Source organism: Onychomys torridus, chromosome 17 (assembly GCF_903995425.1).
Source record: "Onychomys torridus chromosome 17, mOncTor1.1, whole genome shotgun sequence".
NCBI lineage: Eukaryota > Metazoa > Chordata > Mammalia > Rodentia > Cricetidae > Onychomys > Onychomys torridus.
In genome coordinates this window covers 47,987,974-48,006,979 of record NC_050459.1, presented here as the reverse complement: position 1 = coordinate 48,006,979, position 19,006 = coordinate 47,987,974, and the positions used below count along the sequence as shown (strand labels likewise).

At 37.7% G+C, this 19,006-nt stretch overlaps 1 protein-coding gene across 2 annotated transcripts in view; it reads right to left on the bottom strand.

The window, feature by feature from the left end:
* Window positions 1-19,006, bottom strand: part of Gpm6a (glycoprotein M6A) — a 273,902-nt gene that overhangs the window by 3,045 nt on the left and 251,851 nt on the right. For both annotated transcript variants that reach the window (XM_036209412.1, XM_036209411.1), the window contains exons 3-6: window positions 14,334-14,490; window positions 9,494-9,647; window positions 3,380-3,456; window positions 2,735-2,800 (exon numbers count right to left, since the gene is read on the bottom strand). In XM_036209412.1, the coding sequence (XP_036065305.1) occupies window positions 2,735-2,800; window positions 3,380-3,456; window positions 9,494-9,647; window positions 14,334-14,490 (454 nt within the window). The remainder of the gene's footprint in view (window positions 1-2,734; window positions 2,801-3,379; window positions 3,457-9,493; window positions 9,648-14,333; window positions 14,491-19,006) is intronic.

Sequence of the window (19,006 nt, the reverse complement as noted above, 5' to 3'; positions counted from 1 at the left end):
TTGAATGAGAATAAGCCCCATATGTTCATGTATTTGAATGCCTGGTCTACAACTAGTGAAACTATTTGGGAAGGATTAGGAGGCATGGCCTTGTTGGAGGAGGTGTGTCACTAGGAGTGAGCTTTAAGGTTTCAAAAGTCCATGCCATTACTAGTTAGTGTTCTCTCTGTCTCTTTCTGTCTCTCTGTGTCCATCTCTGCCTCTGCCTCTGCCTCTGTGTCTCTCTGCCTAGGGATTAGATGTGAAGCTTTTAGCTACTGCTCCAATGCCATGCCTGCTTGCTTGCTGCCGTACTCCGTGCCATAGTAGTCGTGGACTCTAACCTTTTGGAAAGGTGAGTCACCCCCTCAATTAAATGCCTTCTTTTATAAGTCGCCTTGGTCATGGTGTTTTGTCATTTCCATAGAAAAGTAACTAGGACGGGGGTATGGGAGATGTTGATGGAGGGTCACTAGAAGGGGCTTGAGGAAGAAAAGGGTAAGGATAGGTGATGTAATTCCATTTCAATTGAAAATTAATAAAAAAAAAATCACAAGACATGAGACCAACTGATACTAGAAAAGCACAGATACACATACACAACAAAACTACTCTAACTACAAAATACTACAGTGTTTAATTTGTAGCAAAATATTAATTAATTAATTGTAGTGTTGGTGATACACCCAAGGCCTTGTGCGTGCTAAGCAAGTATTCTGCCACTGAGCCAATTTTTGTGACACCAAAATGTAGAAAAAAAGTGTAATCTGCTTTGTCATGTTTTTAGAATACTCTATTTCTTTTGAAATTTTACACTTTGTTTAATATAAGCTGTAAGCCTCTTGAGAGAAGGGGCTTTGGATGATATTCCTGCATGCCAAGCTATAGCTCTTACATTATGAAAGCTGAGAAGCTTTATGTGTGTCAATGTGTGTGGATCAAAGAAAGCTTCCAAGTGCTCAAGTTTATGTAAAATTTTGATCAGGTAATTCACCATGAAATGATAGGAAGTCTAATAAAAGAAGAAAATTCTGTTACTGTACTAACACTAAATATGATAATAAAAATTATATTATATTTAGACACAATCCAGGACTATAAAGATTTTTTTAAAAAGTGCATGATCCTACTCATATGCTCAATCTAAAAGTTTAACTTATGGTATGGTAGAAAGTAGAATGGCCCATGGTTTAAGGAGAATATGGGGGAGATATTGGTTAAAGGACACAAAAATGACTGGATAGGAGGCATACATGATGAACAGATCTGCTCTCTGATGTGGCGAATATAGTCAGTGATTGTATATTGTGTCCTTGAAAATCACTTAGAAAGTAGATTTGTCTTTTCCCCACAAAAAATAAATGAGGTAATATGCATGTTCACTAACTTTAATTTGGCAATTTCACATTGCAAAGACTTCCAAAGCTTCCAATATATAAGATACATACATTGAATTTCTGTCAACTTCTAAAAGTAAATAATTTATATGAAACAAAATCAAGTGCTATTCAGAATAATTAGCAAATAAACGTGCAATTTTAGATGCTTGAAACCTTTCTCTTTATGTGAGAAAATATTATCCTTAAATTACTAAACATATTAATTTATTTCATTTATGTAATTTATTAAATATATATAAGTAAAATAATAAAAAGAAACCCATGACCATTTAGTTCTGAAGCTGGGAGAAGTATGTTGCCACCTTGCCCTTGGTGAAGGGGCTATTCTAACATATGGTTCTTCTTAACGTGCCTACAAAATAATTGAGTAGAGAAACTTCTGACTAACACAAATCCTTTTAACTCTGCCTTCAATTACAGAGATGTCACCAATATTTTGATAGGATAGAAATCATCTGAATTTTCTCATCTATTTTATGGAAACAATGATAGCTATATGGTGAATACAGAATGAGATTGTATAAAGAACTGTTGTTATAAATATTGAATGTGCTTGTGTACATGAATCATTTAAGTAATTTTAATGGAGGAAAATTTAAATAAATATGCTCTTCATTCCAGAAACAGTAGTGGTAGATATGTTAACCCTACCTCCTATGATCTAAACTATTTTCAAAGTGGAGAAGTCATAATTACTGTTGTCCATCATTTATGATAGTTCAGGAATATAAAATGATAGTGGTCAGACAGAATTCATCTTAAAAATATGTTTAATATTTTAACACAATTTTCTATACTCTCTATTCAAAATAATATTTATAGGGCCAATGAGATGGCTCAGTGAGTAAAGGAGATTGCTGCCAAGCCTGATGACTTTAGTTCAAATCTCACAACCCATATGGTAGAAAAAGAGAAAACATCCTTTCAAATTGTCCTCTGACAGTTTTATACATACACTCATTCTGGCCCACAGGCTATCCACCTCCAAATAAATCAATACATGTATTCAAAAATCTTTTCTGTCTTTTAAAAAATCAGATTTATGTTTATTTTATATGTAGGAGTTTTTTTTTCTACATGTATATGTACCACATGAACAAATGGTGCCTGTGGAGGCCAGAATAAGGTGTCAGATGTCAGCTGTAAGCTATCATGTGCATGTTAGGACTTGAACCCAGCTTCTCTGGAAGAGCAACTAGTGCTCTTAACCACTGATCCATATCCCCAGACCCCTTTCTTACTATAGTGATAACAGTATCTTATATGGAAGTTGTATGAGAAACAAATTATGTATTCATGCAAATAGCTTTGTAATTCAAATGCTTAAGTAAATCATTGTGCTGTAAGGGGCTCACCATAGCAATAACCGCCGCTCCAGCTCCAGCAAGTGCCACAATGAACAAGTGGAAGGTCATGTTCAGCTGCAAAAACAAAACAAAAATCCAACAGAACAAAACAAAACACACACACACACACACACACACACACACACACACACAACCCAAGGTGAGTCAGTTATACAGAGGAGAGATTGGGACTGGCACTATCGTATAAAGATGACTTAGCATGTCATTAATAAGAGTGAGCTCTTGACCAGTCATGCACTTTATCAACAACAGCATTAAATTATCCTTTCTCTTTCAAATCACTTAAATCATTTCAACTGAATCATTTTATGATAATTACATTATAAAGATGAGGCTGTCACTGAAAATGACGAATTTTACATTATGGGTTTAACAATATAAAATTATGATAACTCTTTATAATTTTCAACCTTTACTAAAATGAATTTCTGGAACACCTCAAGCATTTAAAATAACTGTACTTAGATATACAAAATAGTCTTTATATTTGTTCTCTAGTAGCCTGCATAAAACAACTGCTAGCAAAACAATCTCTGATCAGGAAAATCAAACTATATTTAATTACAATACATTCTTTAAGTAGAAAACTACATGCTTTAATAGTTTCAAAATTAGAGTGTAAAAACTACTTACCTCAGTAGATTCACACATTCTCAAGAAATTCTCAGAGACGGTACAAATTTTCTTTTCCTCTCCAATTGTCACAACCCCTAGAGTATGCAGAAAATTATAGGTTAACATTAAATATGTTTTAAAGAGCCTCAAGAGAAAAAAATCTTTTGGCTGTTCAAACCTCAGCAACTTTCATGCCAAATTGTGTTCATCCATGATGTAAAAAGTCATTTCTCAGCTTTTATTGTCCATAATAACTGTGCCTAGAATCATGAATATGAGTTATTGAATAGCTTGAACTGTTTGGGAGGCACCCAAGCAGTGGGACCCAGACCTGTCCTTAGTGCATGAGCTGGCTGTTTGGAACCTGGGGCTTACACAGGGACACTTTGCTCAGCCTGGAAGGAGTGGACTGGAGCTGCCTGTACTGAAACCACCAGGTTGAGCTGAATCCCCAGGGGAGTCTTGGCCCTGGAGGAGATGGGAATGGAGGGGAGGGGCTGGGTGGGAGGTGGGAGCAGGGGTGGGAGCGGGGAGGACAGGGGAACCCATGGCTGATGTGTAAAATTAAAACACAAATATAATAAATAAAAAAGGAGAAAAAAGAAGCTTAAAAAATAAAATAAAATTTAATTCAGCAATTTAAAACATTTTTCATGAGGACTGAACTGAATCTATCCACCGGAATGTTCAGATTTGATTGTAGCTGGTTCATTGTTTTGGTTCATTAATGTGATGGTGGGAGCATTGCAACTATTTCAGTGATTATGCCCCAGACTGCACTAAGTCAGCAACAACTTTTTGTTCAGCTTATTCGAGACTTTTGTTAGTTTACACACACATATTGCTCAATGAGAATCCTTCTTATGATATCAAATGCAGTGCTAACAACAAACAGGAATTAGAAGGTGCTATTTCACTCATGTTAGCACTTGCCTGTAGACTCATATACCAACTACCCTGAGAGAATTTTCAAATACACATACTTCTAGACTGGAACACACATCTTTAGCATGGAATTTATGAAGCGTAGGTCTGGAGTAATTGCTGTAAGCAAGTAGGGAAACAGCTCAGTAATCAAGTGCTTGCCTTGCAAATACAATGTTTTGAGTTTGATCCCCAGGATCTTTATTAGAAAAATGTGAATGTGGTGAGACTGAGAAGGTGAGGACAGGCAGAGCCCTGAGGCACACTGGCCTGATAGCCTGATCTGCCTTTCAGGTGTCTGAACAATGAGTAAACCTGTCTACAGAACAACAACAACAAATGAGGAACTGGACAGTGTCTGAGAAATGACACTCAATGGTGTCTTCTGGCCTCCACATCCATGCACACATCTAAGCATATAGGAACACACATTCTCTCTCTCTCTCTACATTAGTAATTAGTAAGTATAGGCTTTATATGTTTTAAATGTGTTTATTCTTGTGTATGAATATGATTTGTATGTTTTTGTGTGTATGTGTATGTACCAAACTGCATGTACCACAGGGTGCGTGTGGGGATCAGAAGACAACTGTGTGGAGTTGGCTCTGTTCTCCTACCTTTGCATGGGGATAAAACTTAAGTTGTTATGTTTTTGTGGCCAGACCTTTCTACCCTCTGAGTCATAGATCTCCTTTTAGGGAATGAAAGTAATTGCATCATACTTCCTTTGGGATTTTCTTTCTTTGAGAAATATTGAAGTATTAAAAATACAAGAATAAAATAATATATGATAAATTATGGACATCTTTTTTTGTTTGTTTTGTTTTGTTTTGTTTTCTGAGACACAGTTTCTCTGTGTAGCTTCTTCACGCCTTTCCTGGAACTTACTTTGTAGACCAGGCTGGCCTCCAACTCACAGAGATCCACCTGCCTCTGCCTCTCGAGTGCTGGGATTAAAGGCGTGAGCCACCAACACCCAAATTATGGACATCTTAATACCTAATCTTTTAGCCTGTGATGTCCCTTGCTTAGTCTTGGTATATGTATGTATATTCATACATTTTTTAAATAGATTTATTTATTATGTATACAGTGCTATATCTACATTCAGGCCTGCAGGCCAGAAGAGGGCATCAGATCTCATTACAGATGGTTGTGACCCACCATGTGGTTGCTGGGAATTGAACTCAGGACCTCTGGAAGAACATGGAAGAACAGCCAGTGCTCTTAACCACTGAGCCATCTCTCCAGCCCTATTCATGCATTCTTATCTTTATTTTAATATTTTAATCAATTCTTTGATAACTAGATATTTTAATCATATTCACTCCTCTTCTCTCAGCTCCTCCAAGAAGTCCTACCCTTTTAACTTTGTGTCCTATTTCTTTTCTAAACTCATGAAATCAAACTTGTACTGCCAGTATACTTTGGGATATGTGGCTATAAACAGGCATGTGGTTATGCTACCAGTGGCCACACACTTATTGAAAACTTACCATCTCTCTTTCAGCAGCTATAAATTGCCAAGAGCTTCTTAGCTGAGGGTGAGACTTTGTTCCCTCCACACTGGCATTTTTGTCTTCCTTAAGCTCGCACAAGTACAGTGAATGCTATTATGAATGCTTTGAGTTCACACACACACACACACACACACACCACACCCACACACACACACACACACACACACACACATCCTATTGTGTCTGGAAAACACTATTCTTGTAGTAATCCACTGCCTCCTGCCCTTACGATCTCTCTCCCCACACAGGTGGCATGCTATGGGTATTGCATGTAGGGCTGAGCAGTATTTTATATTCTGTACATTGACTAGTTGTGGGTGTCTGTGTTAATCTCCATCTACTGAATCAGTGAGCTTTTCTAAGGAACATGGCTTGCTTCTCACAGCTCACCCTGTTGTGAGTCATTAATCTATGGGTATAGCAATCCATTATTCAATACTTTGCATACATGAACTCACAGGAGCCGTGACTATATGTGCAAATTCTTCAGAATAGCAAGCCAGCCAAAAATCCCATTATGGTTGCAGGAAGGGTTCACAAAGTCCCACTCCTAGCTGAGGAGCTACTGGTAATTTTGATGGCTGTTGGTGGAGGGAGAGTCAGGGATTTTTGTTAGTTTGTTTTGATATGGTTTCTGATAGGCCACTCATGCTCCAAGGGATGGCCATACACTTGTGTATATAGTAGCAGCACTAACTGGACTCAGTGGGTTTAAAAAAAATGTTTATGTTGTCAAAACCACAATGAATTTATATGGACAAGTGCTCTGTAGTGTCTAGAAGACACTGTTGCCTCATAATTATCCACTATCTCTGGATCTTACAAACTTTCTGGAAGTCACAGAAGTTGTGAGAATAACATCCTATAGAAGACCTGCACATTCTCAGGTCAGACAACATCCGAGCATGTAGATGGAGGGTAGGAACTAAATCCCAGCCTACCTGAGGAACTGTTGGAAATTGTTAGCTACTGGGAGAGGAAGAGTCAGTTTAAGATGTGCACCTTGGTAGGTTGTCCAGGCTTTACTAGATGGTCATACACGCAAAAGTATATAGTCAGCACAAACTAGATTCACTGGGTTAAAAAAAAAATAAGGACGTTAAATTGGGTAAGTGCAGAAAGGGGGTGCATATGAGAGGAGATGGGTAAGGAGGAGAATATGACCAAAACACATTGCATGAATTTCTCAAAGCATTAATTTAAAAAGTGTATCCAAAACTGGGAGAAAAAATAGTGGCAGATGGTATGGAAAGGAGATGGAAGGAAGAATGTAGTGGGTTTGATCAAAATTATATTATATTTACATTCTTACTCCCCAATGTTTGGTAGTTAATGTTATACATAGTTGATTACCCTTTCATCCCACATGTTCTTTCTATTTTGTTTGTAAGAGCTATAGCTGTCCATTTCTCCATGGCTTACAACCCTCTACTTCACACACTTTCTTTACTTCATCATTGAGAAAGAACATTTCCCATCAAAAGAATGATGACCCATCAAGCATTCCTGAAGACACATTCATGAAAGACATCTCACTCCTGATCTAGTTCAGTTGTGGCAATTTTATAAAAATAAATAGGGTTTAAGAATAGTATTAACAGGTTTAACAAAAAAATTAATTCACTATAGCTCAGATTAATTTGAATCTCCAATCAAGAATGAATAACATCTGTATAATTATGTCTCATGCAATTATCATGGACTTCTACTGAAAAATTATTACTTGTTTACCTGGAATCCAAATTAAATTAGGCATTCAGTATCTTATCTGTCAGCCCTGAAAGAGCATTTATATCTCATTCAAATTTCACTTTTTTTTTTTTTTTTGGTGTTTTAAAACAGGGTTTCTCTGTATCTTTGGAGCCTATCCTAGAACTCACTTTGTAGCTCAGACTGGCCTCAAACTCACAGAGATCCACCTGCTTCTGCCTCTTGAGTGCTGGGATTAAAGGCATGTGCCAACACTGCCTGGCCTCAAATTTCAATTTTAGGAGTTGGAAAATGAAATGAAAGCATTGAGTTTGAGGCAGCAAGGGTAGAGTTTTCATGAAACTATTCTGTCATGTTCTACTGTGGTGGCTTTCCTTGATATGTGCCCACAAGCCTTTTGATTCCTAGACTACAATCTCAGTAGATGCACATATTCCTGCCTCCAAATTTTTACCAGAATATAGGGAGCCTCAAATCTTCATCTGGACAGATAGTAGGGGGGTTGCTTTGGAACTGTAGCAAAAGCATAGCTAGACTGCCCCCTATGAATCCCCACAGAGCCTTCATATGTTCCCCAGAAAAGTATTCCTACTATGCTGAGGTGTGATGAAATTTCAATAGAGAACATAGAGCATTCACAAATATGAATTATTTTTAAAAGGCTATTTATTTTATGATAATGAGTATTTTGCCTGCAAGTATGTACTGTATTATGAGCATGCATGGTGCCCATAGAGTTCAGAAGAGGGTATTAGATCCCTTGAAGGTGGAGTGAGGGATAGCTATGAGCCAATTTTGCTATCTATATAAGAAAATGAAACCATTGTCTTATGGGAGTTCAGCACTTCAACATATTAAAACACTTAGAATAGTATATAAATGATTATCCTAATAGTCTTGGCAATTGAAGCCTGGATATTTGAGAAATAGGGAATGAGTTACATAAAAGAAAAATCTTGTTGTAAAATCTCATTTTGACAAAGAGTATGACATAAAAAACTATGATGTGTATTAAAAATTTTTTCTTTCATGTGTATAATTGTTTTTCCTACATGGATGTCTATGTACTATGTATATGCAATGCCCTCAGAAGCCAGAAAAAGCATCACATTCTCTGGAAGTGAACTTACAGGCAGTTGTTAGTCAAATATGTGTGTGAAGGAAATTGAACCCAGGTCCACTGGAAGAACAACTAGTACTCTTAACTACTGCCTGACTCATCTCTCCAGCCCTCTATGCAGATTTTAATTCCTTTTTCATTCAAGTATTTATTTTGTTATGTACTTACACTGAAAAGGTAAATAATGCTATAAAACATTAAAACAAACACACAAATATATAACGTAAATTAACATTATAAATAATTATCCCACACAGGGATGAATAATAATTATTGCTACATGAGGTTTAAGACTTAAATAAAAATAAATAAGGCCTAGAATGTAGCATGTTGCAGGACATTTGCCCAGAACATGCATAACAAGATGAGATTATCTCCCTCCTGTTCCTCCTCTTTTCCCACCTCTAACATCTGTAACTTCATCATTTTATAATAACCTTTCTTTTCTCATCTCAGAGGACAATGAAATATGTCTTCCTTAGTGATCTTCATACTAGATATCTACCTCAATTTGTACAGTTAACCATGGATCAAGGAAATTAGGACACAGATATCAGATCAAGCTGGAAAAAGAGTGCAGAAATCAGGAAAAAGAAAGCAGTTTTGTTCTGCTAATTCCAGGAAATGCACTTTGACAGCATATTTAAATATTAAGGTGTATGTATAGTGATAGCAATTTCCCTTCATTCTGGAATTCCTACCTAGTTAAATTTACAGACTGCCCTGGAGAGCATAGTTAGATAAAGTTATCTCTGAGGTAATATACCTGGTGGATCCAAAGCAATTTGCTTTTTTTTTTAGAAGTAGCTAATCAAAGTCTTTTTTCTTTTTTTACTTTGAGACGCACTATCTACCTACCAAACTGACGAAGGTCCAAGCAGAGATTTGCTCCTTCCACGAGTGTGGTGTTTCGGCAGATGGTCCACAGGTTGAAGTACATGTACACTGGCAGTGAGGTGAAAGCTGTGACGCCAAGCCAGGCCAACATGAAGAGGTATGTTAGCATGATAAACTGCAACAGGGAAAACAGGAAAAGAAAGAAAAGAAAAATTGATAAGGTACTGACGCACAATTCGGCTTTCAATCTTCAAAGCAAACACACACTGCTTAGAATCTTTGTGCATCATCACTCAAAAGAATGCTGTTAGGAACTATATTAATTTGAGGACTTGAGAGGTTTCCTCACAAATTCTTTAATAGAAGTGATATGTAAAAAGACTTATGGCCAACTAATTCTTTCTCCTTGGCTTATTGATCAAAGCCATAGAATATTCTATATGGAAATATAGACACATCTGGGTTTTAAAACACAATTGAGGGGTTGGGGATTTAGCTCAGTGGTAGAGCACTTGCCTAGCAAGTGCAAGGCCCTGGGTTCGATCCTCTGCTAAAAAAAAACAAAAAAACAAAAAAACAAAAAACAACCCACAATTGACTACTGTGTGTGGTCAACATTTTGCTTGTCTCTACCAGAGAAAGGGAGTAGTTACATATTGTGTGCCTTTCTTTTTTCTTTCTCCTTCCTGGAGTCTATAAAATGAAGCATAGTAATAGATGCATCCCACTGTGTTGTGTTGACATGAGGACCAATTCATACAGCATTGTCTACCTGCCACATCATTCCTTTCACACCAAAACTTAGAAATGTCTGCTAAGCATCACAGTATATCGCAAATCACAGACATGGCAATGTCTGTCCATCAGTGTACTGCCTGGTACACTGCACACTGCTTTCCTTCTTAGTTCAGGTATAGAAGGCTAAGATCTATTCTCTTATTTAAGGTTGGCCATTACTTTTTTGTGTTTGCACGTGAGTGAGGGGGAAAGCATGCTGCAGCACATGTCTAAAGGTAGGAGGACTGCTTTGTAGGGTTGTTTGCCTCACCATTGCAAGCATTCCAGAGACTTAATGCTGATTCTCAGGCTTGCAAGGCAAGCACCTTTACCCACTAAGTCTTTCATTATTTAATAAACATTGATTACATTCATTACAACCATATCTAAATATCACATTTCCTTCACAAAAGGGGAACAAATGGCATACCATTAAAAACACAGTCATCTTAACACTAGCTGGGCTCTTCTTCAGGCCTTTATTTCCACTCTTATAAAGTGGAAGTATGAACTCTAAGTAGACCTCAAACATCACAGACAAGCTTAAAATGAGCAGATACATGTGAAACCTTTAGTAAAGGAAATGGTATATAAGAAGCTCTGACAAATTCTTAGCTGCTTTTATTATTGATGATATTATTATCATTTTTTACCACCAGCACAATGTGTTTCAATTAAGTAGGTCTATATAAAATAAGTGAAACATATTTAATTTCATGTAGGGAAAAATTAAAATAATTACAACTACTTGGATAAGCAAAGTTATTCAAAATTCATTTATTTCAACAGAAAAAAAGTCTTACAGAATTACTGGAAACAATTTTAAATGTGAAGATGTCCTGATAATAAAACACTTTTAAGGGAAAAGAAGCTTGCTGTTGCAACATTTTTATTATCCGGAACCAATGCTCTCCTCAATTATGTTTTGTCTGGGGCCAATAAATGTGAGAGAGTATCATAAAACAGGGCTTTGTACATGAAAGGAGGCTGTACAATTCAAGGGAGAATCATCTGTGTGCTTTGAGATACAGGCTGTCTACTTCATTTTTCTTCCTGTCCTGGGAAAGTTTTCAATATATTTTTCTGAAAGTGTTCATCATGCTGTGGGACCTAAGGTAAATAGGCTAAGACTTGAAGTACAATGAATGTTGAACCACGTAGTTGACCAAGTTCTTGCCCCATGTAGACATTGTGAAGGAGTATGGCTTCTGACAGGGCTTTTTAGCCATGGTCACATATGAGATGACCTGGGATAATTTCAGAGCAAATGGTGCTTAGGCCATTTCTGTGCCAAGTATAACTATATTTAAAACACCTCTGCAGGTAACCAAATGTATATACAGTATTAAGTAGTGCTGTTTCTATGGTCCAGACAAGCCCTGTGGATATACTGGATGTGAAGTCCTCTTTGTTATTTGCTGTTGGATTCTACAAGAATCTCAGATATCTAGATTTCAGAAATGAGAGACAATAAACTTTAGTTGTGTAAGCCATCTGGTTTTTAGGACTTCATTAGGCAGCTTTAGCAATATAACATATAGATAGTAAAAAACAAAACAAAACAAAACTATGTCTAGGTGTTTTGTCTATATTTCTGTGTACCGCATGTGTGCCTGGGGTCCGTGGTGATCAGAAGAAGGTATATGCTTTTCTAGAACTGGAGTTACAGATAGATGTGAGCTGCCATATGGGTTATGGAAATCGAACTTGTGTCCTCTGGAAGAGCAGAGAGAATGCTGGGAAGAAGAAGGGCTGAGTATGAGGAATCATGAGCCAGAAGTGAAAGAAGTAACATTGGAAACTCATAGATGAGGTAAACAAGACTCAGGGTAGCACATAGGTTATAGAAATGGGTTAATTTAAGATGCAAGAGCTAGCTGAAGATAAGCCTAAGATATCAACCAAACATTTGTAATTAATAATAAGTCTCTGAATGGTTATTTGGAAGCAGCTGCTGGGACACAGAGAAACTCCACCTACACAGGAAGCTTTTCATATAGCTATTGAAAGCCATTTCTTCCAACCTTCAATAGTATTCAGTATTCTAAGTATAAAGTATACAGCTGCAAATGCAAGACACTTCCAAAGATTTGGAAGGCAGGCAGAGCAGGCTAACTCACTGAACGTGAGGCAGATCGTAAGATAATATATAAAAAAGAAAACAACAGCTGAATAGATATAGCAGAAGAAACAGAAATACCAGATGAAGGGGGAACAGAAAATTTCCTTGACTCCTCTGATTCAATACTGTCATAATGGGCAGGGAACAGGCCCACAGTGCTGAATATAGTGGCTGCTGCCATCACTCTTTGCTTCTTGGACCTTGGAGTTGGTACTTTTCATGAAGGCAGGACAGTGGTAGTCACAGGCCTCACTTTATACTGTGCTGAAGATTACAGTTTCTGCTTCTCTCAGCCTTGATCAAGCTTGGAGGCCAGAGCAGGTATTACAGGAGTGGGCAGGAACATCTTCATGTGCTGACTACCTGCTTCACAGCCATTGAAGCTGCCGCTGCCAACCTTCTGGTGCATTAGGTGTGACTGATGACACAATTGCTACTATTGTAGGAAAATAGTGTGGCTCATGATTCCATTTAAAAATAGGTATTCTAGATTCCTTTTAAGACACTGAATGACAGGCACATAATTATCTGTACATAGATGTGAATTTTTTCTGTGATTATTTTTACAATGTGATGATTTTACTATTCTGAATGAAGCAACACATTTGACTTCAACTGTCTGCCAATGAGATATTCTGTGCCATTGGAGATCAGCTTATAGAGTCCTTTGTCTTGTCCTTTCATTTCTGTAGTATCACAGACTCACAACTTCAAAGATGATCTCGATTTTTGTCAAATAGGTCAACACTGACTCAGAGAAGAGAAATGACTTTCTAAGTCTCACTGAGACACGGTCGTGAGTTATCTGAACAACAGAGAAGTTCGTCGTTTACTAAATTCATCACTGCTTGCAAACTAGAAATTAAAGGTAAAAAGCCTTGCCTTTTTGTAGAGAAACTGTTTAAATGTTACCAAGAACTGAGTATGCATAATTTTTTAGACCAATCCAAGATCTTCATGCATCTTATTTCATCTGTATCTGAAATTTGGTATTACCAATCCAAAGGATTTAGATGGCAATCCCCTTTTTAAAGCCCTTAAGTCACATTATTGAAATTTCAGCTTTCTTCACACACGTCGATATTATCTGTTAGGAATTGTGATAAGAGTTTCCCTGGACAGAAATAGATGTCCACACCCAAATCAAGTAGCGTCATAGAATTGGCTACAAGTTGTTCAATGTGAAGATTTGCTGGTAACAGCTATGGATAATTTTTCTGTGAGACTGAAGTAATTTACTATTGCTTGTTACTGATTACTTTTATTTTATTAATTACTGTGCTGCAGTTAAACTCATATTCTTGTATGTCATGACAAAATAAAAAGAAAGACCAGTCAATGATGGGTGCTTTATTGATTCATTGTGGGAAAACTATTCTGCATAAAACATGCAACTCCACCTTCAACTATATCACATTTTATTTTTACTGCTCTCATACATTAGTAGATACATGCTTTGTATTTCATTAGTTAGATGTTATAAATATTGATCTGATTTACCACTAAACACTTCATCAATAAAGATTGAAGACTAACACTAATGAGTTTATAAAAACAGAAATTTATGATATAGTTGACCTCAAATATATAGCTCAACTCAGAGTTACATTTAAATGGAGAGACAGAATCTTATATGCATGTGCATAGGCATTGCCTATAGATTAGAGAAAGAAATTTTTATTATTTTGTATGGTAACCCCCAAGGTTCTTTAAAATAAGTAAGTCAATAAAGGTTTCCTGCTGTACAAATAAAATTAGTTGCAAAATATACGATTTGAGAATTTAAAATCAATATTTCCCAACAAATCCTCCTAATTTAGCAATCTTATAAAGTTGTATGACTGCCATCATTGAAATGTTATTACGTTAAAGAATGCTTTAGCTCTTTGCCAGTGAGTACAAACATCTGTGTGATACAGAAATCAACCCACATTACAGGCTGAGTGTGGAGAAATTACATACCCAGGCGCTCACACATCGGCCACAGGTGGTGATTTTGAAGTCCCCATAGAGATCTTTGATGGCCCCAGTTGTGAAGAAGCCTTCCACCATCAGCAAGATGCCATAGACGAAGAAAGCAGCTGCGATGCCATAGATCACGTACTTAAAGATGTCAATCCTGGAGACAAAAAAGAAAACCCCCAAACAGCATGATTTATTTCAAAGATTTTCAAAAATTGATTCTCATGTGTTCATGGTTCTTTTGAAATGAAATCAGAAGAGATGCATAAAATCAAGCATCAAAAATCTCTGCATGGATCAAGGAGGAGCTACTGATAGTTGTTGCCTCATGGGAGAGAGGAAATCACTTTCCTTCAGGGATATGATCCCTGAGAGGATGACCAGGCTCCAGTATGCGGTCCCACACCCATGCACTAAATGGATCCAGTGAATATTAAATTAAAAAATAGAGAGGGAGAGTGCAGAAGTTCAGAGGAAAGAAATAGAGGAAGATGGGAGAGGGAAGAGGGGACCGACGGAATTGGATCCAAATGCACCACAGTACTGGATAATAAAATTAAAGTAAAAGAACATTGGTATTCATAATGGTTGGTGGATTGTAAACATTTGTGTTTTATATTTCTAATGTTTAGGTATAAATTCTATTCTGCCATTTTTAATATTTATCAACAAGGGGGTTGAGATTTTTGTGGATGTAGACTTTATTCTCTTCCTCAATAGTCTCTCTTATTCTCCAGTCACTTAAGAGATTGCTTAAATTCATTTGATAATTGGGGTATTTGTAGGAAAAATTATCAAATGCATATATATGGATAAAACATTGAATCTTTTGACCACATTAAAGGATGAAGAGCGTTTGGGGGTAATTTATTAGTTATTCATAAGTTTGTATAAATTTCATACTATGTCACCACACTGGTTTTGAAATGTATATTATTTAACTTCTATCCTAAACAATACTAATATTTTCTGGTAGCAATAATGTAATAACCAATGATATAAAGGAAGTGATTCTACAGATAAATGACGAGTAAACTTTTCTGTTAGAATTATAAATTAAACTCCCGTCTGGACCAGAGGTGAGTGCCTGGGGTTATAGTCAGAGAGGCATCCACCTCTAGGTCCCACCCCTGGGCAACAGCCATCCCTGGAAGACCTGCCCAACTTGGCCCCAGTTTCCAGCCATTCAGCAGGCCCTGCAATCTCATTATCCTGACCCCACACCCATCTGCCCAAGACCCCAGCCACTTCCTGAGACTCAGAGACCAGCGCCCAGCTCCCATCTGCCCTGAAACTCTCATCTGCACCAGAAGTGAGTGCCTGGGGTCACACCCTGAGAGGCCTGAACCTAGGTCCCAGCCCTGGGCACCAGCCACTCTGGAGAAGACCGACCCAACTATGCCCAGGTTCTGGCCATAGGGCAGGACCCCCATCCCCACCAGGAAGGTTCCCCCTCTCCAAGACCCTCCGGTGAACCCTACAACCTCCACGCCCAACATCCACACCCTGCCCCCATACCCATATGCCAGAGACCCCAGCCACTTCCAGAGACTTAGAAACCAGCCCCCAGCTTCCATCCTGCCCCAGAATTCCCACCTGGAACAGAGAGAGACCCAAATCACTACCAGAGACTTAGAAACAAGCCACCAGCTTCCATCCTGCCCTGGAACTCCCATCTAGACAAGAGGAGCTCCCATCTGGGCAAGATAAGGAGACCCCAGGGACTTCCTGAGACTCAGCTTCCAGCCCCCAGCTCCTATCCAGCCAGCACTCTCATCTGGACCAGCGCTCCCATCTGGCCCAGAGCCTCCATCTGGACCAGAGAGAGGCTCCCTAAATCTGTCAGCTCTGTCTGGAGCAAGTGCACTGATAAGACCAAGAACGAATCCACTAGGAGATGGGCAGACATCAAAGCAGAAGTACATACAACAAAATAAAGAACAATACAGCAACACCAGAACCTAGCACTTCTCCAACAGCCAGACCTGAACCTCACAGAACGGAAGAAGCAGAAGAAAACAACCTTATAAGTAACATCATGAAGAGGCTAGAGCCTTATATAGAAGAAATCAAAACTAAAGTGGAGGAACAGACAAACAAACACTATAAAAAAATAGAGGAAAGGACAAATAAAACAGAAGAAAACAATAAGTCCCTGAAAGAATCATGAAAAAGCAATGGAACTGACAAGGGAAACAGTCCAAGACCTGAAGAGGGAAACAGAAAAAATGAAGAAGACACTAGCAGAAGGAATGCTGGAAATAGAACATCTGAGTAAATGAACAGGAACTTCAGATGCAAGTATAACCAACAGAATGCAAGAGATGGAAGAGAGAATCTCTAGTATTGAAGATATGGTAGAAGAAATAGATTCACCAGTCAAAGAAAACACTAAAACCAACAAAGTCATGACCCAAAATGTCCAAGAAATTTGGGACACCATGAAAAGACCAAACCTACGAATAATAGGGATAGAGGAAGGAGAAGAATACCAACTCAAAGGCACAGAAAATATATTTAACAAGATCATAGAAGAAAACTTTCCCTACTTAAAGAGGAAATGCCTATGAAGATACAAGAAGCCTATAGAACACCAAACAGACTAGACCCCCAAAAAATCCACTTGCCACATAATAATTAAACAACTAAATGTACAGAATGAAGAAATAATATTAAGGGCAGCAAAGGAAAAAGGCCAAGTGACTTATAAAGGCAAACCCATCAGAATAACACCCAATTTATCAATGGAGACTTTGAAAGCCAGAAGGACCTGGACAGATATAATGCAGAGTCTAAGAGACCATGGATGCCAGCCTAGACTAATATACCCAGCAAAACTTTCAATCATCATAGATGGAGTGAACAAGACCTTCCAAGACAAAACCAGATTTAAACAATACTTATCCACAAACCCAGCCCTACAGAAAGCACTAGAAGGAAAATTCCAACCTAAAGAAGTCAGATACACCTTGGAAAACACAGGCAATAGATAACACCATAGCAGTAAACCCCAAGAAGAGAAGTACACACACACTACCACCAAAAAATAAAAATAACAGGAATGAACAATCACTAGTCATTAATATCCTTTAATATCAATGGACTTAATTCACCTATAAAAAGACAGAGTCTAATAGAATGGATATGAAAACAGGACCCATCTTTCTGCTGCATACAAGAAACACACCTCAAATTCAAAGATAGACACCTCCTAAGAATAAAAGGCTGGGAAAAGACTTTCCAATCAAATGGTCTTAAGAAGCAAGCTGGTGTAGCCCTCCTAATATCGAGCAAAATAGACTTCAAACTAAAATCAATCAAAAGAGATGATGAAGGACATTATATACTCATCACAGGAAAGATCCACCAAGTTGAAGTTTCAATTCTGAACATTTATACCCCAAACACAAGGGCACCCACATATGTAAAAGAAACATTGCTAAACCCCACACATTAATAGTGGGAGACTTCAACACCCCACTTTCACCTCTGGACAGATCTGCCAAATTGAAACTTAACAGAGAAATAATGGACTTAACTGATGTTATGACTCAAATGGACTTAATTGATATCTACAGAACATTCCACCCAAACAAAAAAGAATATACCTTCTTCTCAGCACCCCATGGAACATTCTCTAAAATTGAGCACATACTTGGTCACAAAGCAAATCTCTACAGATACGAAACAATTGGAATAACCTCCTGTGTTCTGTCGGACCACCATGGTTTAAAGTTAGATGTCAACAACAAAAAAACTATAGAAAACCTACAATCTCATGGAAACTGAATAATGCTCAACTGAATCACCAATGAGTTAAGGAAGAAATAAAGAAAGAAATTAAAGACTTCCTAGAGATCAATGAAAATGAATACACCACATACCCAAACTTATGGGACACGATGAACGCAGTACTAAGAGGAAAATTCATAGCACTAAATGCCCACATAGAGAAGTTGGAGAAATCTCACATTAGTGACTTGACAGTACACCTGAAAGCTCTTGAACAGGAAGAAGCAAACTCTCCCAGGAGAAACAGATGCCAGGAAATTATCAAATTGAGAGCTGAAATCAATAAAATAGAAATAAGGAGAACAATACAAAGGATTAATGAAACAAAGTATTGGTTCTTTGAGAAGATCAACAAGATAGACAAACCCTTATCCAAACCAACCAAAAGACAGAGAGAGAGAGCATCCAAATTAACAAAATCAGGAATGAAACGGGGGATATAACAACAATGAGGAAATCCAGAGAATCATCATGTCATACTTCAAAAACCTCTACTCCACAAAACTGGAAAATCTAAAAGAAATGGATAATTTTCTGGATAGGTACCACATACCTAAGTTAAATCAAGACCAGATAAACCATTTAAATAGTCCAATAACCCCTGATGAAATAGAATCAGTCATTAAAAGTCTCCCAACTAAAAAAAGCCCAGGACCAGACGGTTTCACTGCAGAATTCTACCAGATCTTCAACGAAGACTTAATACCAATACTCTTTAAATTGTTCCACACAATATAAGCAGAAGGAATATTACCAAACTCCTTCTATGAGGCTACAATTACCCTGATTCCTAAACCAAACAAAGATGCAACAAAGAAAGAGAACTACAGACCGATCTCCCTCATGAACATTGATGCAAAAATACTCAGTAAAATACTGGC